Genomic DNA, 25,494 nt, shown 5'->3' on the forward strand with positions numbered 1-25,494 from the left:
AGAGTTTAGGGTTAGGCTGCAGGAGAGGAGGGCTAGGCTGTGGGAGTGGAGGTTAGGGTTAGGCTGCGGGAGGGGAGGGTTAGAGCTAGGCTGCGGGAGGGGTGTGTTAGGGTTAGGCTGCGGGAGGGGAGGTTAGGGTTAGGCTGCGGGAGGGGAGGTTAGGGTTAGGCTATGGAAGGAGAGGTTAGGGTTAGGCTGCAGGAGAGGAGGGTTAGGCTGTGGGAGGGGAGGTTAGGGTTAGGCTGTAGGAGGGGAGCTTAGGGTTAGGCTTTGGGAGGAGAGTTTAGGGTTAGGCTGCAGGAGAGGAGGGCTAGGCTGTGGGAGTGGAGGTTAGGGTTAGGCTGTGGAAGGAGAGGTTAGAATTAGGCTATGGAAGGAGAGGCTAGGGTTAGGCTGCAGGAGAGGAGGGTTAGGCTGTGGTAGGGGAGGTTATGGTTAGGCTGTAGAAGGGGAGCTTAGGGTTAGGCTTTGGGAGGAGAGTTTAGGGTTATACTGCAGGAGAGGAGGGCTAGGCTGTGGGAGTGGAGGTTAGGGTTAGGCTGCGGGAGGGAAGTGTTAGGGTTAGGCTGCGGGAGGGGAGGGTTAGAGCTAGGCTGCGGTAGGGGTGTGTTAGGGTTAGGCTGCGGGAGGGGAGGTTAGGGTTAGGCTGCAGAAGGGGAGATGAGGGTTAGGCTATGGAAGGAGAGGTTAGGGTTAGGCTGCAGGAGAGGAGGGTTAGGCTGCAGAAGGGGAGCCTAGGGTTAGGCTTTGGGAGGAGAGTTTAGGGTTAGGCTGCAGGAGAGGAGGGTTAGGCTGTGGGAGGGGAGATTAGGGTTAGGCTGCAGAAGTGGAAACCGTCGGACCTGCCAAACTAGGTGATTCGCCGATAGACCACCAGGAACGTTTTGTCGGCATTCTAATCGTGTTGACATTTCATCAGTGTCGAAATGATGAATGTCAAAGTGGTCAATGTCAACATGCCAGGCATGTAGACATTACAAACCATACTTAGCTTGCAGTCGGACTATTGGAAATCTACCAGTAACATTTCAGCCACAGCGTTCACAAGGTCACTGTATGTTTTACAGCTCCAGCGCTGAGCAGGTGGCCTATACATGGGCTCTGTCATAGCAGATACACAGCAGGGAAAGCGCTCTGACCCACAAATAAATAAATTGTTGTTGAGCTCCTGCCGCTGCGGCCCCAATGCAGCGACATTTATTCTCCGGAATCCTGGAATTTACTGTGCTTAAATCTGACTTTAAATCCAATAATGTAGACGGCGAGAAAGCTAATGGCACATTTCATACTCTCATGCTCCCTGGCAACTTATATATAAAGAAACATCCTTGCAGGCTGCCAAGCGGGTGTGGTATATGGTGTATTTTGTCACTATTCTGAATGCCGATACGGTGAATGATGTGATGAAATGTCGACAAAACATCCCTGGAGGTGTGGTGGTAATCTACCTGGTCCGGCGGTTCTATCGGTGTCTTTTGTGTCCAGCAGTGACGTCAGGGTGGCTTCTGGGACATCTTCTGTCACTTCCATCGGTATGTGCGACTAACCCTAACCCCTAATTCCAACTCTCCCCCTAGTGCCCAACCCTAGCCCTCCTTTCCCTTAGCCTAACCCTAACAGAATGTCAGCATTTCACACGTCAGCATTGCCAACATGTTGACATTCTGCACATCCCGACGTGGTCAATGTCGACATATAGTGTCGATATCATAATTGTCAACATTGTGATGACTCCATCCCCTGCCAAGTGGAACTCTCTGTCTGACGAATAGAGGCGCAAGGGAAAACCTGTGTTGTTGGCACTACCGTAAATAAGCGATATATATGCGCACCCAGGTATTGGAACATCGCATTTAATTGAATCGACCCCTTATACAGTACTTTGCGGAAACAATGTTAGTATTCCAAAACACCTGTCCACTCTCCGATCATCCCATTCAGTCAGACTATCCAATCCAAATCATTCCACAGTAACAGGCGTATAAAAGGGGCATACAAATAGCCATAGCTGGTACAGGGCCCCGAGGCAAAGGGGCCTGGTGAGATTCAGGCACCTGAGGCTAACAGTATATGGGCTCATCTATCTTAGACTAGGGATCCCTAGGCTGTTATGCCGTGTTCTCCTGCACATACTGTAGTAGGCAGCTTAAGTGCTGAATTTCTGACACACAAGTATTGCCCTCTCCGTGAGCCTTGCTGGCAGCACTCACAGAACCAATCAGAGTTCATGTGCCAGGAGCTCTTAGGGCATAACCTGCCTGCTGTGTGCCGGGGAACTATATATAAGCACAGCCCTGGCCAACGAACGGGACCAATGCAGAGCGGCAGAATGCGGGGAGGTGAAGAGGAATGATAGGGCCCATTCCAGGTCATAATACAGAGTCTGGGGCATTTGGAACAAGGGCTAAAAAGTGTATTACACCTAACCTGATGATCAGAACAAAGTAACATTTATCTGTCATCACTATCTAAATATAAATACTTGGGTGCATGGCTATGTATTAACCCTTTATTTGGTTTGCATATAAACATCATAAAATAACTAAAACAATATTGAAGTAATCAAATGAAAAATACCAATAGGACCAACCCTAACTCCTATGGCCTAAGGATGTAGTTAATGATATATCTCCTCAGACCCAACTAGGAGAGCTCGCCTCTCTTTACAACCCAATCAGCCATTTTGGTTTTCTGCGTAACTTTAAACACAACTGTGATAGGTTGCTCCCCATCCCAGCATGCACTGCGGCAATTCTCCATGTTCTCTGGGGACATTTCACTTGGATCCCTAATGCTCCCCACCCCAGCAGGCAACGCAACAACATTCTCCATTTTCTCTGGGAGACACTTCACTTAGATCCCTTCTGCTATCCATCCCAGCATGCACTGCGGCAATTCTCCATGATCTGGGGACATTTCACTTGGATCCCTACTGCTCCCCACCCCAGAAGGCAACGCAACAAAATTCTCTATTTTCTCTGGGAGACACTTCACTTGGATCCCTACTGCTATCCAACCCAGCATGCACTGCGTCAACAGTCTCCATGTTCTCTGGGGACTCTTTGCTTGGATCCCTACTGCTATCCATCCCAGCATCACTGCATCAACAGTCTCCATGTTCTCTGGGGACACATTGCTTGGATCCCTACTGCTATCCATCCCAGCATGCACTGCATCAACAGTCTCCATGTTCTCTGGGGACACTTTGCTTGGATCCCTACCTCTATCCATCCCAGCATGCACTGCATCAACAGTCTCCATGTTCTCTGGGGACACTTTGCTTGGATCTCTACTGCTATCCATCTGAGCATGCACTGCATCAACAGTCTCCATGTTCTCTGGGGACACTTCGCTTAGATCCCTACTGCTTTTCACCCCAGCTTGCACTGCGGCAAATCTCCATGTTCTCTGGGGACATTTCACTTGGATCCCTACTGCTCCCCACCCCAGAAGGCAATGCAACAACATTCTCTATTCTTTCTGGGAGACACCTACTGCTATCCATCCCAGCATGCACTGCGTCAACAGTCTCCATGTTCTCTGGGGACTCTTTGCTTGGATCCCTACTGCTATCCATCCCAGCATGCACTGCATCAACAGTCTCCATGTTCTCTGTGGACTCTTTGCTTGGATCCCTAGTGCTATCCAACCCAGCATGCACTGCATCAACAGTCTCCATGTTCTCTGGGGACACTTCACTTGGATCCCTACTGCTTTTCACCCCAGCTTGCACTGCAGCAACAGTCTCCATGTTCTCTGGGGACACTTCGGTTGGATCCCTACTGCTTTTCACCCCAGCTTGCACTGCGGCAATTCTCCATGTTCTCTGGGGACATTTCACTTGGATCCCTACTGCTCCCCACCCCAGAAGGCAGCGCAACAACATTCTCTATTCTCTCTGGGAGACACCTACTGCTATCCATCCCAGCATGCACTGCGTCAACAGTCTCCATGTTCTCGGGGAACTCTTTGCTTGGATCCCTACTGCTATCCATCCCAGCATCACTGCATCAACAGTCTCCATGTTCTCTGTGGACTCTTTGCTTGGATCCCTACTGCTATCCATCCCAGCATGCACTGCATCAACAGTCTCCATGTTCTCTGGGGACACTTTGCTTGGATCCCTACTGCTATCCATCCCAGCATGCACTGCATCAACAGTCTTCCATGTTCTCTGTGGACTCTTTGCTTGGATCCCTACTGCTATCCAACCCAGCATGCACTGCATCAACAGTCTCCATGTTCTCTGGGGACACTTCACTTGGATCCCTACTGCTTTTCACCCCAGCTTGCACTGCAGCAACAGTCTCCATGTTCTCTGGGGTACATTTTGCTTGCATCCTTACTGCCCTATTCTTTGTGGGACACTTCACTTGGATCCCTACCTGCTTCTCCCAGCATGCACTGCAGCAACAGACTCCATGTTCTCTGGGGTCCATTTTGCTTGCATCCTTACTGACCTATTCTTTGTGGGAAACTTCACTTGGATCCCTACCTGCTCCTCCTCCCAGCATGCACTGCAGCAACAGACTCCTCTGGGGGACACTTTGCTCCTCACACCAGCGTACACCACATAATAAGCCCCTCAGACGTCAGGCGTTAGTACGCATGACAGCACTTAATTGCTCTTCCCCACACAGTCCCAGGGAAACACTCCAAGCTTTCACCCTAAGCACTGACCTATACTGTATTCCTCCCAAGCTCGTCTCCAGTTATGTCAGCCCAAGGTGGTGCACTTTAGGATCTGTGCTTAAAGGGGCCTAGACTTTAAATTAGACTCACCTTACACTGGAGTATTAATTGCTCTAGGTTGTTGAATAAGTCTTAAAGTTACTATGTGGCAATTCCATGAGATCTTCTGGAAAGTCTAAAGGGTGTATCCATTTAGCGATATTTGCAGGCGATTGCATGATAGCGATGTCTTTATCATGCAAATCGCGCATGCATCGGGCACATTTAGGTCGCAAACGAACAGTGATGCGCGCACCGCTAGCCGTTTCCGACATCTATCATCGCCCGTACATGCTGGTCAACCTGACGATCACGGGGATGATGGATGTCCCTACACTGAACGTTTAGTGTAGGGACATCACAGACATAGAAACGACAGCACGATTACAATGTCGTAATCGTGCTGTGGTTTCTATGTCTGTTAATGGATAGGCACCTTTAGGGGTATATTTACTAAAGTGCAGGTTATTAGCAGTGGAGTCAGATTCTACAGTTCTCTAGCACCTTCTAGAACAGGGGTGGCCAAACTCGGTCCTCGAGATCTACCAACAGTTCACGTTTTCCAGGTCACCCAGCAGGTGCACAGGTGTAGTCATTACTCATTGACACATTTTGAAAGATCCACAGGTGGAGCTAATTATGTCCCTTGCGATTCTGTGAGGAGACCTGGGAAACGTGAACTGTTGGTAGATTTCAAGGACCGAGTTTGGCCACCCCTGTTCTAGAAGATAGCAGCTGATTGGTTGCTATGGGCAACATCTACACTTCTACAAACCCACACTTTAGTAAATATCACCCCTAGCTGTGAAAACAAACAAAAACAAATGTATAATAAACCGCAGATCCCAAGTGTGATCGTTATACATCCTGGGCGGTGTGTGACTCATCTAGCGTTGACTCCAATCTGCAGACATGACAAAAGCGGAGGTGTAGCATTCTCCATTAACACCTCAGATGGCCAATTTCCTCCTCAGCAAGAGCCAGATTTGGTTTCTGAATCCCAGCCGCACATTCCATGGTCTGGCTATCCCTCCTGCCATGGATTCCCGCTAAGAGATAGGGCATAAATGTCGTTTCATGTCCTGTAGGGCTGGTCTACAGGAACGGCAGGAAATGAAATGTGATTTTATCCTGCTGGTCTGGCAATAACACTGGGTTATACTTGTGCAGCTCCGGTTCTCTGATAATGATGGTGAAATGAAAACCGTGTGCTTCCTGGGCTATTATTTTTTATTTTCCAGAATATTGATGGCAGGGTCTGAGGTAACAAAATGGTTAATGGAGCTGCCGCAACAGATTCCTTTCACTGAGTGAGAAAATATTAGTTTCTTTGGAAGAAAATCACAAAAAGAGCAGAAAAACAAGGCAGAGATATCTGAAAATACTAATGGGCAGTAATGGTTGTGGTAGATTGGAAGCCGTCAGTTATTGGGGAAGAACGTGGAGGTGAGACCGTGGCCACATGCCTAATACTGTAGGCCCAATGGACCTTATTCAGAGGCGGCCGTACGGTCTACGACCGCACGACCGCCTCGATGTTTAGCCAGTGCACATGCGCACGAGGGAGCCGGCTCCCTCGTGCGCATGCGTGAGACCCGCTACGACCGACAGCGCTGGTCGTAGCGGGTCTCTTTCCAAAGGGGGTGAGCTGTCGATGTTGATTGACTGCTCGCCCCGTTTGGAAGGCGGGCCGGGGGGGTGGCAGCCCAAATGGAGGCGTTCCCATGGGAACGCCTGCCGTTTGGGGGAGGCCCCACTGACATCACTAGTGATGTCAGTGGAGAGCTTCCGGCTCTGACAGAGCCAGAAGCTCTCCGGGGCTTACGACAAGTGAGACCCTACCCTAGGGTCTCGTCGTAAGCCCCGATGGTCGCGATGGTCTCTGACCATCGCGACCATCACCCGAGCGGTCGTTAGAGCTGTGAGTGTATACCCACAGCCTAACGACCGAAACAGAGGCGGGCGGTCAGGATGCAAGCGGCCGCCCAGTTTCTGAGCGACCGCTTGCATCCTCCGACCGCCTCTGAATGAGGGCCATAGTGCGGTCAGCCGATCCTGGGTTTGACATCTACCCAAATTGTTGGATTATGTTTCATTGTCCAGAAATGATTTAGAATTTGTGGCGCTCTCTGTGGTTTAACATAGTAACATAGAATTTGACGGCAGATAAGAAACACTATGCCCATCTAGTCTGCCCTTTTTTAGATTACCACTGTTTGTCACTATAGATGGTGAAAGTCATACAGTCCCCATTTCCAGCAATGGGGACTTTGCCAGGCACTGCCGGGTTCTTGTCTGGTAAAACAGTCCTGTTCCTAAGGGCCCCAATTAACAACAAACCTAAACACCAGCAGCATATTTTGTTTAGTATCACAGTGATACAGACTATGTCACTGGTATTCATCATTACTTACCCCAGGCTTGCCTACCCTCCTGATTTTACCGGGAGTCTCACGAAAATCGGGTGCAGCTGCCAGCCCCCCGAAAAGGCAAGCAAGCCTCCCGACAGCCGCCGATCCCCCCGCCCCCCCGCGCGATTAATAGTTACACCTCCGCAGCGGAAGGGGCCGGTAATGCGATTCACACTGAGTCGCGTCATTTTGGCCCTGCCTCTTGCACCACAATGCCTGTATTATCGACATTGTGTAGTGGGGGTGGAGCCAAAATGACGCGATCACGTGGCCCGCCCCCGCCATGCCCACAAATGCCCATCACCCGCCTGGCCACTCCCCCTTGTCCCGGTCACGCCACCCCCAAAAATGCTCTCGCCATCTAAAACAGTGGCAATCTTAGATTACTGATGTTTGTTAAATACTGAAAGGATAACATAACCGCTATAGCGATTGATTATTGGGTCATGTATCATTGTTAAAGGAGGCCCTTAGGCCCTGATTCAGAGCCGGACGCTCTGAAAGAGCGCTCGCTCTGAATCAGGGCGTTTTTTTTTTTGTGCGGCCTCCTGGCCACTCTTATAGCTGTGGGTGACCACCCACAGCTATAGTGAGCGGCCAGGTTGATGGTCGCGATGGTCATGGGTAGGGTCTCGTGGCTGCAAGCCCCAGAGAGCTTTCGGCTCTAACAGAGCCGGAATCTCTCCACTGACATCACGAGTGATGTCAGTGGGGCCGCCCCCAAACGGCAAGCGTTCCCTCGGGAACACCTCCGTTTGGGCAGCCACCCTCCGGCCTGCCCACCAAAGGGGGCGAGCTGTCACTCAACATCGACAGCTCGCCCCCTTTAGTGCGAGACCCGGAGCGACGGATTGCCCGTCGCTAGCCGGGTCTCGCGCGTGCGCACGACAGAGCCGGCTCCGTCGTGCGCATGCGCTGGGGGCCACCATCGACCCGGTTGCGAGCGCTCAGCGCTTGCGACCGGGTCTGCATCAGGCCCAATGTTCTTTACAAGGATATCCTTATGTCTTTATCGTTTTCCGTGAAGCAATTTTTCCTCACGTTTCCAGGCCCATGAGGAGAATGGCTCCCAGCTGGACATTTCTCAACATTTATGCCCGTAACAATTCAAACACATAACTAACATGGCGGCTGTATTCACCGAGTCCGCAGGCAGAAGAGAGATCGTTAATCCCCTTACGCACCCGCTATTTACTCTATGTATTCTCACGGATCATTCCTGTCTACTGCTCGAGAGTCGTGCAATCAACGTGTGAGACTATCAAGGTTCATACAAAATGCGGCAGATGTTTAGTTAAATGTGAATGTGACATCTGTAAATACAGGCATGAAACGATAATTGTGTATGGTCTGTAAATCCGCTGCCCTCCTCTCTGGGGAGAGAGTGCTAGTGCGATAGTGGTGGGCTTAAGCCATTGGGGTTGATGTAGACGCTGTGTAATAACCAGGAGGTGATGCGTTATCTCTGCAGCTCCCCCCAGGGAGCATGGTGACTCAGATCATCCGAACATACCAGAGTCTCCCACCTGGTGCTGCCAGCTAGTGTCACATTCTTCTGCTGAATGTGCAATTATTATTATTAGTAAGAGGCTTTGTTACTCAGTGGAAACAGATGGCCTATTGTTTGCTGTAATCCATTATGGGAGAAATAAGCCTTTTTTTTTCTTTTTTTTTAAGAAAACATTTTTTTTTTGTGCCATTTTTTTTCTGTCCCCGCGTGACAGCTGCTATAATGAAGCGGCACCGCGTGTTTGCGTGTAGCTTAGTATGGCCAGGTACAGGAGATGTGAGAATGTGTTATTTCTTACCCACGTTGTCTCTTAGATTGTAAAAACATTTGGGCAGGGCCATGTGTACGTCTCATTAGCAGGCTGAGGCTGATATTATCCAGGCATGCTTGCACAGGGTACAGTACAGCAGGCTATGAGGAGTAGGTATGTGTTGCAGCGGGGACATTTGCCTTGATAGGGGATAACTTTTTCTGGCGCTCTTATCATACAGGCATATGCTCATTATCATATGGCTGACACATAGATAAGGGAGAGCACTGTCCAAGGTGCTGATTCTGAGTGACGTGTTACATATCTCAGCATTGCTGCTACACGCCTGTCACATACATACACAGGGATTTAGGCTCTGTGTATGGGAGGGTATTATTATCCCTCAGATATGTGTTAGGGAGTGTATTATTACCCCTCAGATATGTGTTATGGAATGTATTATTACCCCTCAGCTATGTGTTAGGGAGTGTATAATTACCCCTCAGCTATGTGTTAGGGAGTGTATTATTATCCCTCAGCTATGTGTTAGGAGTGTATTATTACCCCTCAGCTATGTGTTAGGGAGTGTATTATTACCCCTCAGATATGTGTTAGGGAGTGTATAATACACCTCAGCTATGTGTTAGGGAGTGTATTATTACCCCTCAGCTATGTGTTAGGGAGTGTATTATTACCCCTCAGATATGTGTTAGGGAGTGTATTATTACACCTCAGCTATGTTTTAGGGAGTGTATTAGTACCCCTCAGCTATGTTTTAGGGAGTGTATTATTATCCCTCAGCTATGTGTTAGGAGTGTATTATTACACCTCAGCTATGTGTTAGGGAGTGTATTATTACCCCTCAGCTATGTGTTAGGGAGTGTATTATTATCCCTCAGCTATGTGTTAGGAGTGTATTATTACCCCTCAGCTATGTGTTAGGGAGTGTATTATTACCCCTCAGATATGTGTTAGGGAGTGTATAATACACCTCAGCTATGTGTTAGGGAGTGTATTATTACCCCTCAGCTATGTGTTAGGGAGTGTATTATTACCCCTCAGATATGTGTTAGGGAGTGTATTATTACACCTCAGCTATGTTTTAGGGAGTGTATTAGTACCCCTCAGCTATGTGTATGGGAGTGTATTATTACCCCTCAGCTATGTGTATGGGAGTGTATTATTGCCCCATAGCTATGTGTATGGGAGTGTATTATTACCCCTCAGCTATGTGTTAGGGAGTGTATTATTACCCCTCAGCTATGTGTTGGGGAGTGTATTATTACCCCTCAGCTATGTGTTAGGGAGTGTATTATTACCCCTCAGTTTTGTGTTGGTGAGGGTATTATTATCTTATCCTGCAGGTATGTTTTGGAAGGTGTGTTATTACACATCAGCTCTGTATCGTGGAGGGTATATTACCCCTCAGTTATGTGTTTTGGAAGGTGTATATTTACCCCTTAGCTCTTGTTGGGTGTTGGGGAGAGTATTATTACAACTCAGCTCTGTGTTGTGGAGGGTGTTATCACCCTTTAGGAATGTGTTGGAAAGGGTATGATAACCTCAGCTGTTGGGGAGGGTATTATTTCCCCTCAGGTATGTGTAGGAGCGGGTATTATAACCCTCTGGCTCTGTGTTAGGGAGGGTATCTTTACCCCTCAGCTCTGTGTTGGGGAAAGTATTATTACCCCTCAGGTATGTGGTGGGGAGAATATTATTACCCCTCAGGTATTTGTTGTGGAGGGTATTATAATAACCCCTTGGCTTTGTGTTGGGGAGAGTATTATTACATCTCAGCTCTGTGTTGGGGATGGTGTTATTATCCCTCAGCTTTGTAACTGTAGGATGACATATCTGGGTACAGTAGCTGTAGGATGACATATATGTAGTACAGTAACTGTAAGACAACATATGTGTGGTGTCCATAATGCGGCCTGGGATCGGCCGCTACTCACCGCTGCGCTGGCGTCCTTGGGCTTATGTGTCCAGACGCTGGGAGTGAAGGCGAGTGGTGACTGCGTATTCTCCCTGGGGTCCGCTAGGGCTTCTGTGCGTGCGTCCTGGTTTCCGGGGTGCCGGGCATGGGCGCAGCCATGTTGGTTCAAATCACCTGACTAGTCTCTCCCAATGGTAGTCCTGTGGCCACTCAGCTGATCCTCTGATCCAATGATCAGCCACCCAGGGGTATGGAAGTCTGACTCCAGGAACAGGTAACTGCTGTTCAACTTCGCTGTTCCAGTGACGTGTGAATCTCACCAGTGTGGCTCTGTGGATTCCCTTGAGAGTGTTGCTTCAGCCCACTTACAGTTCGCTAGTATTCCTGCATTAGGTCCCATGCTATTTTCTGTCTGAGACTTAGGGCCTGATTCAGACCCAAGCAGGTTGATGGCCGGGCAGTGCGCACACGCGGCGTGCGCACTGCGCATGCGCGAGCCCCGTAGCAAGTGAATTTTCACTCGCTGCGGGACTCACTACAAGACGGGACGGCTGTCGATTGTGATTGATAGCTCGCCCCTTTTTATAGGCGTGCAGGGAGGGGTGGCTGGACAAAAGGAGGCGTTCCTGAAGGAACGCCTGCCGTTTGTGGACGGCCCTACTGACATCACGAGTGATGTCAGTAGTGAACTTCCTGCTCTATTAGAGCAGGAAGTTCACTGGGCTTGCGGTGGATGAGACCCTACCACAAGGCGACGAGACCCTACCACCATCGCCAGGCCACCCGCTAAAGCTGTGGGTGGTCACCCACAGCTTAGCTGGAGGCCGGTGAAAAAAAAAAAAACGGCCCACCCTGATTCAGGGCGAGCGCTCGCAAATAGCGAGCGCATCTGAATCAGAGGCTTAGGGCCTGATTCAGAGCCTCTCGTAAGCGGCCGCTCGTTCGCTCCGAGCGATTTTCGCACATCTGCGCATGCGTGTGGGTCGTAATGCGCATGCGCCAACCAGTCAGTGCGGTCGGAAATCGAGCGCTCGCAAAATAGTGAGTGCCTGCTAATTTGAGTGACAGGATGAGGCGTTTGTGGGTGGTAACAGGGGAAGGTGCTTGAAAACGGGGAGTGGAGATCCGAACGCAGGCGTGCCAAACGGTCAAAACGGGCGTTTTAAGGGTGTGCATAATTAACAAAGCAGCATCATCGGCCACGTCGCTTGGTTGTCTCTTAGCCTGAACTGTTCGCATGATTGCGGTAGGAAAATCCAACCACAAGCACTGCGAGCAGTTCAGACGCCTTTCGATGTACTCGATTAATCTAATAAATAGCGGAGATGACGTAGGATGTGAGCAGCCAGGGGGCGTCTTTACAAAATAGCGAGCGCATGTTTCGTTCGCTCGCTCACACATAGAGGCGTCAACAAACCGCAAAGAGCGAGCGCTCAATTTAAATAGCCGGCCCCTTTTTCTGAACGAGCCAGCGCAAATAGCGTCCGGCTCTGAATCAGGCCCTTAGTTCTCTCCCAGTACTCCTGTCTTGTATGTTTCTATGTCTGTGTGTCTTGTAATGTTTTGCCAGTTCTTCTGCAATTTCCCTGTGTTATACCTCTTTTCCACCAAAAACCCAGGTCCGACTTGAGTTTTTGGACATGGTTCCAACCCTGGTCAGACCCATTTACACTGCACCTTTGATCTGGGTTACTCCCAGATCAGGCCTGTTCACACTGAACTCAGGTCTGCCCTGCTAAACCTGTGAGGTCATAAAAAGTGGGAGGTGAATGCTCCACAACCACCAATCCGCTCATTTTAGGCATGATCCAGATCAGATAACCCGGGTTGCACCGTTTACACTGCACCATTACCTGGGTCCATCCTGGGTCCAACCCTGGTAGCTACCTGGGTTGGATTGCAGGGTCACTTGACCCAGGTTATTTTTCAGGGACCCTTTTACACTGAGCTGCGACCCGTGTAGACCCAGCAAAAACCCAGGTTTTTGATCTGGTGTAAAAGGGGTATTACTGTGGTGTCAGATTACCTGCTATTACTAATTAGCTCCCAGCTGCATTTCTAGCATTCCCAGTATATGCCTATGTCCACTCTGCCCTGTGTTAAGGCTCCCATACATCAGCAATTGATTGCAGTAATCGTGCAATTTGCAATCGATTGTGTATAAAAATCTTTCCCTTTTTCAATCGATTGCAGATTGCACAATTGCCACAATCGATTGAAAAAGGGAAAGATTTTTATACTCAATTGATTGCAAATTGCACGATTGCTGCAATCAATTGCTGATGTATGGGAGCCTTTAGTCTGTGCGATTTGCACCTGGATTTCTCAGCGATCTTCAGGACATTTTTCAGTATTCCCATGCAAGCCTGTGATTAGGATCTCTACAGTGTCCTAGCATTTACGTCATTAAATATAGTTCCAGTTTTCTGCCATTCCCAGGTACCTGTCCAGAGGGCTGCGACCTGCTCACTTGGTGCGGCGAAAACCACATCCCAATTGAGCGGTCACTGGAGAAAACCACCAAGTGAGTTAGACTCCGCGCCTCTGGGCAGGTCTAGCCAAACTTGGGTTCAGCCACAACTAGGAGACCTAGGGCCTGATTCAGGCCCGCTCGCAAGCGGGTCGATTATTAGGCAGTGCGCGCGTGCGCAAGCCCCGGAGCGAGAGAGAAATCACTCGCTCCGGCCCTCTCATCCAAACTGGGCGGCTGTCGATGTTGATCGACAGTTAGCTCCATTTTGGTGGTGGACAGGGGGGTGACTGTAGGATGATATACTGTATATGTGTGGTACAGTGACTGTAGGATGATATATATGTGTGGTACAGTAACTGTAGGATGACATGTGTGGTACAGTAACTGTAGGATGATATACATGTGTGGTACAGTAACTGTAGGATGACATGTGTGGTACAGTGACTGTAGGATGATATATATGTGTGGTACAGTAACTGTAGGATGACATGTGTGGTACAGTAACTGTAGGATGATATATATGTGTGGTACAGTAACTGTAGGATGATATACATGTGTGGTACAGTAACTGTAGGATGACATGTGTGGTACAGTGACTGTAGGATGATATATATGTGTGGTACAGTAACTGTAGGATGACATGTGTGGTACAGTAACTGTAGGATGATATACATGTGTGGTACAGTAACTGTAGGATGATATATATGTGTGGTACAGTGACTGTAGGATGATATATATGTGTGGTACAGTAACTGTAGGATGACATGTGTGGTACAGTAACTGTAGGATGATATACATGTGTGGTACAGTAACTGTAGGATGACATGTGTGGTACAGTAACTGTAGGATGATATACATGTGTGGTACAGTAACTGTAGGATGATATATATGTGTGGTACAGTAACTGTAGGATGATATACATGTGTGGTACAGTAACTGTAGGATGACATGTGTGGTACAGTAACTGTAGGATGATATATATGTGTGGTACAGTAACTGTAGGATGATATATATGTGTGGTAGAGTAACTGTAGGATGATATATATGTGTGGTACAGTAACTGTAGGATGACATGTGTGGTACAGTAACTGTAGGATGATATATATGTGTGGTACAGTGACTGTAGGATGATATATATGTGTGGTACAGTAACTGTAGGATGACATGTGTGGTACAGTAACTGTAGGTTGACATGTGTGGTACAGTAACTGTAGGATGATATATATGTGTGGTACAGTAACTGTAGGATGATATACATGTGTGGTACAGTAACTGTAGGATGACATGTGTGGTACAGTAACTGTAGGTTGACATGTGTGGTACAGTAACTGTAGGATGATATATATGTGTGGTACAGTAACTGTAGGATGACATGTGTGGTACAGTAACTGTAGGATGATATACATGTGTGGTACAGTAACTCTAGGATGACATGTGTGGTACAGTAACTGTAGGATGATATATATGTGTGGTACAGTGACTGTAGGATGATATATATGTGTGGTACAGTGACTGTAGGATGATATATATGTGTGGTACAGTAACTGTAGGATGTTATATATGTGTGGTACAGTAACTGTAGGATGACATGTGTGGTACAGTAACTGTAGGATGATATATATGTGTGGTACAGTAACTGTAGGATGACATGTGTGGTACAGTAACTGTAGGATGATATAAATGTGTGGTACAGTGACTGTAGGATGATATATATGTGTGGTACAGTAACTGTAGGATGACATGTGTGGTACAGTAACTGTAGGATGATATACATGTGTGGTATAGTAACTGTAGGATGACATGTGTGGTACAGTAACTGTAGGATGATATATATGTGTGGTACAGTAACTGTAGGATGATATACATGTGTGGTACAGTAACTGTAGGATGACATGTGTGGTACAGTAACTGTAGGATGATATATATGTGTGGTACAGTAACTGTAGGATGATATATATGTGTGGTACTGTGACTGTAGGATGATATATATGTGTGGTACAGTGACTGTAGGATGACATGTGTGGTACAGTAACTGTAGGATGACATGTGTGGTACAGTAACTGTAGGATGATATACATGTGTGGTACAGCAACTGTAGGATGACATGTGTGGTACAGTAACTGTAGGTTGACATGTGTGGTACAGTAACTGTAGGATGATATATATGTGTGGTACAGTAACTGTAGGATGACATGTGTGGTACAGTAACTGTAGGATGATATACATGTGTGGTACAGTAACTGTAGGATGACATGTGTGGTACAGTAACTGTAGGATGATATATATGTGTGGTACAGTAACTGTAGGATGACATGTGTGGTACAGTAACTGTAGGATGATATATGTGTGTGGTACAGTAACTGTAGGATGACATGTGTGGTACAGTAACTGTAGGATGATATATATGTGTGGTACAGTAACTGTAGGATAACATATATGTGTGGTACAGTAACTGTAGGATGACATATATGTGTGGTACAGTAACTGTAGGATAACATATATGTGTGGTACAGTAACTGTGTGGTACAGTAACTGTAGGATGATATATATGTGTGGTACAGTAACTGTAGGATGATATATATGTGTGGTACAGTAACTGTAGGATGATATATATGTGTGGAACAATACAGAACTTTAAACTGGCAAGCTAGGTAGGAAGCAGCCTGGTGGCCAGGGATAAGGAACTGACAAGTGGAGATGAGTCAGTGTCATGGGGATCATGTCATACATTGGACCTGAGTCACATGCAAACGCAGCAGCCGCTGCACACTCCTTCCCTGGCGCACATCCGTGTGGCTGAATGTGGACTGAGACTGAGACGCCCACTTTTAGCATCCGTGCCCACTGTAATACTGATACCTTACTATCTGTCCCACCATTGAAAATTGCACTAGCCTATGGCAGGTATGGTGTCTCCTCCATCTGACTATGGCATCCTAGGCTGGCTGCTGTGCGTCTGTTAACGCAGCCCTATGAAATGGCGCGCCCTTGACCCTCCCATAACACGCCCTTTCTCCATCCACTAGGGGACACTGGAGGACTTCAAGACAGTGGGGTATAGACGGTGCTGAGTGGAGCTTGGCACTTTAAATTTAAATGAAGTGTGACTAGCTCCTCTCCTCTATACCCCCCTATAGGCCAGTATTAGTTTGTGCCCGAGTGGCAGCAGGTCACAAAAAGGATCTCTCCTGCTCTTAGGGCTAGGATAGTTTTTAAAAATAGAATTCCTACAATCACTGAGGACAGACAGACAGTAGCTGCAACTGCCTGTCTGCTACGCGGGATGCTGCCGGAGGGGACCCACTCGCAAGTGCAAGCACTTAGCCTGGGGTCCCCGACACCTGAGACCTCAGTCTTCAGGGGGTGGGCCACATGCTGCTGCTTGCAGTGCGCATCGAGGACCCCCCACAGTTGGAGCCCGCATCGGCAGCAGCAGCAGGAAGCCTCCTCAACGTCTCCCTGTGAGTACAGCTGGCTCCCTGATTAGCAGGGCAGCCAGCTTATTGCTACAGTAGCCCACAGTCAGATCCACGCCGGCGGCACAACCACCAGCGCGTCAACTAAGTACAGCTGGCTCCCTGATTGGCAGGGCAGCCAGCTTAGCACTGACAGAGGCGGGCTCACAGGATCTCCCAGAGAGCGCACCGGCGTCAGTACAGCCAGCGCGTCTCTCTCTCTCTCTAAAGTACAGCTGGCTCCCTGATTAGCAGGGAAGCCAGCTTATGGCTAACAAAGGCGGCTTCCTGTGCGCTCCCGCTCCCTGACTAGCAGGGTAGCCGGCATTGTCCCTGCATTAGGCGGCTCAGCAGGATACTGCACAGAGGCATATAGATATATATACAAGATATACTGGGAAGCGCCCGTTTACAGAACGGCGCTAGAATGCAGGGGGCGGAGCTTAGCTCCGGCTTCCTTCTCCTGCCTCCCATCAGCCCCAGCGTTTCTCTGCAGACTGCTGGCGGCCATTACAGGGAGCGGCAGCGCTGGACAGCCTACGGACCTGTATGTATCACAGCAGGGGTTAGGCTGATGTAAAGAGAGCGTTTTGGAGCATAATAATAATTAATCCTTTGCCTGGCGTTCTGGCACTGCTAGGAGTGCCGTTGTGGGCAAGTGTGACTGTCTCCATTCTCTCTGTACCCCAGTATATTCTGTTTGTTTTACCCTGTCACTTAACCTCTTTGTGGTTTGCGTGGGGTCTGTATGTAGCATGACTGGCAGGTCTAAGGCTTCGCAAAAGTTATTTACCTGCAAAAAGTGTAGAGTAAAATTTACACAGGGACAGTCATCTATCTCCAGATTGTGTGACGGTTGTTATACGGATCACCAATTTGCAGAGATTTCAGAACCACCGTCTTGGACGCAGGTTACATCCGTTATGTCCTCTCTCTCGGCTGAACTGGAGGCTTCTCGCAGAGAAAGAGAGGCTTACAGGTCAGCTGCTACAGAGGAACCAGCATGGGCGAGATCCCTAGCTGTTTCTATGGAGGGGATTTCCAAAGCCATGACAATCGCTTCCGCTCCACAGGTCTCTAAAAAGAGACTGTTACCCTTAGTCTTCCATTGGGATGACCCAGAGGAGGAGGAGGATATGCCGGATTTAGAAGAGGGTGAGTATGCCCCAGATTCACCTAAAGAGCCTCTGGAGTCTGAATCTGAACCGGTATCGGAGGGAATAGAAGCCTTGATTGCTGCAATACGACATGTATTGCAAATACAGGAAGAAGACTCGGGTCCTGCAAAACAGTCTTTCTTTCTTAAAAAGCAAAGACAAGCTACGGCTTTCCCTATATCGGAAGAGCTGGATTCCCTTCTAACAACAGCCTGGGAACATCCAGATAAAAAGTTCCAGATATCCCAGCATTTATTATCATTTTATCCCTTTTCAGCAAATAATAGAAAAGCTTGTGAAACTCCCCTTACAGTTGATACATCTGTATCGCGATTGTCAAAAAAGACTACGCTCCCTGTTCCTGGAGTCACGTCGTTAAAGGACATGTCCGATCGGAGATTGGAGAGTACTCTTAAGTCCATTTACACCGCTGCAGGGGTGACTCTTCGTCCAGCGATAGTTAGCTGCTGGACTAACAAGGCTATCGAAATTTGGGCTAAGCAATTGGCGGATGGAATGAAAGATCAGCTGCCAGTGGAGGAACTCATTTCGCTAGCAGAACATATAGGTGAAGCGGCAGCTTACCTGGGAGAAGCGTCTAAGGATGGATGTTCTATAGCCTCCAGAACTTCAGCTCTGGCAATTTCAGCACAGCGGGCACTGTGGCTCAAAACTTGGCAGGCTGACACAGAATCCAAAAAGGCTGTGGAAGCACTCCCTTTCACTGGAAATGTTCTTTTTGGAGCAGAATTAGATAAGTGGATATCTCAGGCTACTGGAGGTAAATCCACTTTTCTACCAACTACTGCTCCTCCACCTAGACGATCTTACTCTGGACCTTCGTTTCGGTCCTTTCGGGCCCCGGGGCGCTCACGTGGTCGTTTCAGAGGAGGATCATCAACGTCCCGTGGTTCCAGAGGTCGGGGTAGAACCGCAGCCACCACAGGCTCGAGTCTACAGATGGCTAAGTCCACTTCTAAACCCAATGCATGACGAGCTCCCCTCTCACCTGGGGGACCCCAGAGTGGGAGCGCGTCTTCGGGACTTCAGCGAGGTCTGGAAGGAAACCTGTGTGGACGCTTGGGTCCGAGATCTAATAATTTGGGGCTACAAGCTCGATTTCCAACTGCAACCCGAATCTTTTTTTACCACAGGTTTGCCAGTTTCCAACGACAGAAGTATAGTCTTACAGAAAGCAAAAGACAGGCTTCTGTCCATGAAAGTGGTAATCCAAGTCCCCAATCATCAGAAGGGAAAATTATTTTACTCCAGTCTTTTTGTCGTTCCGAAGCTGGACGGCTCGGTCAGACCCATTCTAAACTTAAAGGATCTCAATCCATACTTACAGGTTTTCACGTTCAAGATGGAGTCTCTTCAGTCAGTAATTGCAGGCTTGGAGGAGGGCGAGTTCATGGTATCTCTAGATATCAAGGACGCCTACCTGCACATTCCCATTTGGCCACCTCACCAGGCTTTCCTGAGATTCGCAGTTCGGGATTCACATCTCCAGTTTCAGGCCTTGCCCTTCGGCTTATCTTCGGCCCCACTTCGGAAACAAGGAATCACTATTATTCCGTACCTGGACGACCTACTCCTGAAGGCAGATTCCAAGGATCAACTATTACAGGATATCACCGTGATGCACAACCTCCTCATTCGTCATGGAGGGATCCTGAATTTTCCCAAATCACATCTGCAACCGACACAGAGATTGCAGTTTCTAGGAATGATCATGGACACTGTGTCTCAACGGGTGTTCCTTCCCCAGGACGAGATAACTTCCATTCAGGAGATGGTGAGGTTGGTCCTTCGACATCGTCAGGTTTCGGTTCATGCATGTATCCGACTTCTGGGGAAGATGGTGGCAGCCTTCGAGGCTGTCCAGTACGGTCGTTTTCACTCCAGACCTTTTCAGCTAGATCTCCTATAACAATGGTCGGGATCCCACCTGTTTCTTCAGAAAAGAGTCAGGTTACAACCCAAGACTCGGATTTCCCTACTGTGGTGGCTAAACTCAGTTCACCTTGCGGAGGGAAAGAGATTCGGAGAGTGGGATTGGATGCTTCTTACCACGGATGCGAGTCTAAGAGGATGGGGGGCAGTAATTCTGGAGCATCACTTCCAGGGACGCTGGACAGCACAGGAATTGAGTCTTCCAATCAACATATTGGAGTTAAGAGCAGTTTTCTACACATTACAGACAGCAGCTCACCTTCTGATGGGCCGAGCAGTCAGAGTTCAGTCCGACAATGCCACAGCAGTGACACACATAAACAAACAAGGAGGCACCAGAAGTTGTGCGTCCATGAAGGAAGTCAGCCGGATTCTTATCTGGGCGGAAAGCTACGCGAGGTCGATTTCGGCAATCTTCATACCGGGCGTCGAAAATTGGGAGGCAGATTACCTCAGTCATCAGGATGTACATCCAGGAGAATGGGCTCTACATCCACAGGTGTTTCAGCAGCTGGTCCAACGGTGGGGTCTTCCGCAGGTCGACCTCATGGCATCCAGGCAGAACCATCAACTGCCCCTTTACTGCTCTCGAACAAGGGATCCACAAGCGGTGGCTGTGGATGCACTGTCAACACCATGTTGGTTCCAGTTCATTTATCTGTTTCCTCCATTTCCCCTTCTCCCTCGAATACTTCAACGCATCAAGAGGGAACAGGCCAAGGTCCTGCTGATAGCTCCGGACTGGCCTCGCAGAGCTTGGCACTCCAACATTCAGCTCCTGTTGGTAGACAATCCGTGGCCTTTACCACTCAGAGAGGATCTGCTCCTTCAGGGTCCTTTAGTCTATCCAAACTTAAAGCAGCTACGTTTGACGGTGTGGTTGTTGAAAGGGCCATCTTAAGACGTAAAGGGATACCTTCCAAGGTGATTCCTACCATGCTTAGAGCCAGGAAGGCAGTTACTTCCAAGCATTACCATCGTATTTGGAAGGCATATGTAGCCTGGTGCGAACGTAGAGTTTTGCCTTCTACTGAGTTCAGTCTTCCCAGATTTCTGCTTTTTCTGCAAGCAGGTTTCTCAGCGGGCCTTAGGTTAGGATCTCTGAAGGTACAAATTTAAGCACTCTCTGTTTTCTTCCAAAAGAAATTGGCTTTATTACCGGACGTGCAGACTTTTCTGCAGGGTGTGGTTAGATTGCAACCACCCTTTGTTCCTACTACAGCTCCATGGGACTTGGACTTCGTCCTGTCTTTCTTGCAGTCTTCGCTGTTCGAGCCTTTGGAGTCGTTGGAATTGAAGTATCTTTCATAGAAGGTGATACTTCTGTTGGGTCTAGCTTCCGCCAGGAGGATGTCGGAGCTGGGAGCTTTATCATGTCGTCCACCGTATTTGGTATTTCATGAGGATAGAGCTGAGCTATGCACCAGAATGGATTTTCTGCCTAAGGTGGATTCAGCCTTCCACATCAATCAGCCTATTGTGGTTCCGGTTCTTCCACAGGATTCTCCTTCTTCTAGATCCTTGGATGTGGTTAGAGCTCTTCGCATATATGTGGACAGGACGGCAGCCGTTTGCAAGACAGATACTCTCTTTGTTTTGTATGATGCTGCTCGTCCGGGTTGGCCAGCTTCCAAACAGACACTGGCTCGATGGATTCGTCTGACCATATGACAGGCGTATATGGCCTCGTCTAGAGAACCTCCTTCTTCCATTACCGCACATTCCACTTGCTCAGTGGGTGCCTCGTGGGCGGCTGCTCGAGGCGTTTCTATGGAATCTCTATGCTGGGCAGCTACTTGGTCGTGCCGGCATACTTTTGTTTGGTTTTACAGATTTGACACTTTGCGTCTTCTGCGGCGCAATATGGGCGGTCTGTTTTGCAGGGTTCTCAGCACTTTCCCACCCGTGATGGGAGCTCTGGGACGTCCCCACTGTCTTGAAGTCCTCCACTGTCCCCTAGTTGATGAAGGAGAAAACAGGATTTTGGTACTTACCGATAAATCCCTTTCTCCGATTCCACAGGGGACACTGGACGCCCACCCGGCGCTGTTCTTCCTGCCATACCCATTATGCCTATTGGCGTTATGTTTGTTGTCTAGGGTGTTGTTATGAATGTTGCAGACATGTTTGTCGTCTCTTGTTTCATTCTATTTTACTTTGTTTTCACTTTTCAGTTGTTATGTGTACTTTCGCTCCTCCTCTTCTGTCAATCTTTTTTCTCTGCTCCCCTCGGGCATGGTTCTAATACTGGCCTATAGGGGGGTATAGAGGGGAGGAGCTAGTCACACTTCATTTCAATTTAAAGTGCCAAGCTCCACTCAGCACCGTCTATACCCCACTGTCTTGAAGTCCTCCAGTGTCCCCTGTAGAATCAGAGAAAGGGATTTATCGGTAAGTACCAAAATCCTGTTTTCTGCGTGCACTACTAGCCGCCTCCCAGTCATCGCTTCATCATCACATTTCTGATCACAACAGCCCCTTTGCGCCGTGGGGTTCTCAGAAATGTTTGCGCATGCATAGTTGCAAATAATCGCTCAACTACGTGCATGAACATCTGCATTACGCGTGGAATTGGATGCGGCCCATTATCATATTATACATCATATCACATTATATATCACATCATACATCATATCTGAGTCAGGCGCACACATGGCCGTAGCACCTTATGCTGTTGCCGTGGACGATTTTTCCAAAACTGAGACGCTCACTTGCAGCATCATGAGAAGCTGCATTTCCATCTCTGTGTGCCAGTCGCACCGTCAAACCTCTGTGAGCGGTCCTGCATTATTGGACGCAGATGCCTACCTGTCAGAGACACCCCCACGCCGGCTTCGCCACCTTGTTGCCTTCCAGGGAAGCCCATAGAAAAATCACAGACCCCGCATCCAATTCTGTATGGCGTCAATGGTGGCTGACAACTGAGACGCATGCACTGTACGACTCCGCCAACTGCGCGCGGCATGGACACTGCGCCCGACTCGAAGATAGGCACACTATATCATATATTACATTATACACCCTATCGTGCAAGTGTATCGGCTGCCGGGAGCCACCAACAGAGGCAGTGACGGTGGCCATGAGCCACGAGATGAGGGCGATACAGCTGAGAGCGGCAGTTGGGGAGAGAAGCTGTTGGTGGTGGGGAGAGGAAGAAGGGAATGGACAGACATTGTACGCTGGAGCGCAGGAAGAGTGGTAGAGGGGGAAAGCCAGAGAGACAGACTTGGGGGCTCAGAGAGGGGTTGGGGGTCCTGGGAGTGTAGAGCTACTGCCCTATAGCAGCCAGACTGAGGCGTAACGGGTCAGAAGTTATTTCCTGCACATGCAATAGGTGTGAAGCGATATTGGCAGCTACACTGACAGCCTGGGCCATAAATAAAGCAATGGGTTTCTTTTATCTAGAGACTGACATAAATAGAATGGACATTGTCACTCACTATCTAGGCATTGGGACACTGGGGACAAGAGATTGCAGCGACACTTTGTATTAATAAACTGCAACATATGTTGGCTTCCAAAACAAAACATCTCATCAGAACACCCTCTGAGGAGTTACCTTCCAGTACAGAGGGCTCCTGGCTGTACCTATTCCCTACATGAGCTGACTGCAATTATGGGCTGTTAGGGGGGGGCGCCCTGAGTTATTCCTCCGCTATCCTGTAATTGGGTCCGCATACCCTGTGGTTTCAATCGCGCCAATCAGCCCTTCTCGGCCGCACCGAGCGTCTTTTTCGTTCAAAATGTGCATCTTACTCGCAGGAATAAAACAACTGGAAGCGACAAAACTATTTTGCTGGATTACACTGATCAATTTGATGTGCCACATTTGTACAGATGTGCGGAAGCTGCTTATGTGTTTTATTTGCATCGCATTGTGAAAAAAATGCATTTTAAGGGAAAAAGTCGCCGGAAAAGAAGCTCGGTGCTACCGAACCGCATGGCGTTCACGCGTCATGTGTAATACGATTTGTAATGCACAGAGTATGTGGACACATCTGTACATCTGCGTTTGACTGAGTTTGAATCTATATACAAAGTGCTACGATTCAGCGTCCGCGGCTTTTTCTCACGCCATGTTCCATTTTGCAGCCCGGCACTGTGAGTGGTGTTTTGCCTCATCTGCGATGCAAATAACATGCAAAATCGAAAGAGAAAGACAGTACGCTACACCTCTTGGTCTTGGGCCTGATATTTTAATTATGCGCGTGCGTTCCGATGGTTTCCGCCAGGGGACGCATATGGAATTTGCTTGGAGAGCCATTCAACATCAATGGGCGTTCCTGGGCAGTGACTGGCAGGAATGGCTGCGGTGGGCGTGTCAGGTGCGTGTTGTTGTCAGGGACGCAGTTTCGCTAACACCAGCGCCATTGCCCCACCGACATTCTGTGCCTGCCAAAGGCAGATGCAATACCGAATGGTGCAGCTTATGGATCCGCAGGTTCGCCATGACCGGTGATCGCCTCAATAGGATGCTCATCGGCTGCAACAGTATCATAAAGCCGCAGTAGCGCGATGACCAAGTCCGATCTGCTACTTCGAACTTAGGGGATGATTTAGAGGAGCCCAGGTGCCAGAGATCCGTCAGAAATAAAACACATCTCTGCGTACACACAACTCGTCCGCAATCCGCCTACACACCCTCACTCAGCTCAGTCAGCGTGCAAACACCACGTTGCTACTCAGATGCATCTTAAATGCCTAAGTCTCAGAACCACTTGTTTAATGTGCAGTGCTACAAATCGCAAGAACCGTGTGCTAAACCGGCTTGCGTGCAATTCTGCACCAGCCCCGCAGTGTTTAGCCAAACTAGTGGCCCAAGGCACAGACATCAACAGTGCACCAACAGTACCATGGATACCAGCCGGAATGTCTGCCTGAACATGGCTGATGGTGCCACTGCAACTGCGGCAAAAGCCACAGTCACTGGCCGCGACACGCCCGTGACACACTGGCATCTGGCTAGCCACACCTCCCAGGAACGTCCACCAAAATTCTCTCTCTCTGCGTCCAAATTCGTTCTGCATCCCGTGATGGTAATGGCCCAGATCTGCGTGGCCCAGGTTTGTTGGAGGGGCCTGGCATGTTCCCGTGTCCGCCGCTCCTTCCCCTTCTTACCTGGCTGAGGGGAGTTTGGGGCATGGCTAAACATTAACGTTTACTCCATGCCCCCCTACAGTACCCGGGCCCAACCCCACTCTCTGTGGCCCTGTTCCTCCTACACCCCAAAAATATACTAGTAGAGTGAATTGAATTCTATCAACAAAAAATGTAACCTTAGCGCATGTGTGTGTGTACACATGGAAGGGAATATAGATTATAAGGTGCACTGCGGCAGGGACTGAGGTGAATGGCCAAATATTCTTTGTAAAGTGCTGCGGAATATGGGTCTCATTCAGACCTGCTCGCAAGCGCTGATGCACTCGCAAGCGGGTTGATGTAGAGGCCCTGCGCACGAGCAGCGGCCGCACTGCGCGTGCGCAAGCCCCGGAGCGAGAGAGAAATTCTTTCACTCCGGGGCTTACTACAAAAGGGGCGGCTGTCGATGGTGATCGACAGCTCGCAGCGATTTGTAGGCGGGGTGTGGGGCGGCTTGCCAAACGGAGGCGTTCCCGACG

At 48.9% G+C, this 25,494-nt stretch overlaps 2 protein-coding genes and 1 pseudogene across 5 annotated transcripts in view; all 3 read left to right on the forward strand.

The window, feature by feature from the left end:
- The window catches only part of EFR3B (EFR3 homolog B), a 361,584-nt gene that overhangs the window by 53,972 nt on the left and 282,118 nt on the right, over nucleotides 1–25,494 (forward strand). The gene's annotated exons all lie outside the window — the stretch shown is intronic.
- On the forward strand, nucleotides 17,816–18,916 carry LOC148505942 (lamina-associated polypeptide 2-like). The gene has a single exon (XM_088447541.1). It carries the CDS (start codon nucleotides 17,816–17,818, stop codon nucleotides 18,914–18,916), a length of 1,101 nt encoding a protein of 366 aa, XP_088303667.1.
- On the forward strand, nucleotides 19,650–21,279 carry LOC148505943 (uncharacterized; annotated as a pseudogene).

The sequence above is a fragment of the Taudactylus pleione genome, unplaced genomic scaffold (assembly GCF_031769625.1).
Source record: "Taudactylus pleione unplaced genomic scaffold, aTauple2 ptg000434l, whole genome shotgun sequence".
Lineage (NCBI taxonomy): Eukaryota > Metazoa > Chordata > Amphibia > Anura > Myobatrachidae > Taudactylus > Taudactylus pleione.

What these genes read in the sequence shown, in the direction of transcription:
- LOC148505942 (XM_088447541.1), top strand. Translation starts at nt 17,816, where the DNA reads ATGACAATCGCTTCCGCTCCACAGGTCTCTAAAAAGAGACTGTTACCC.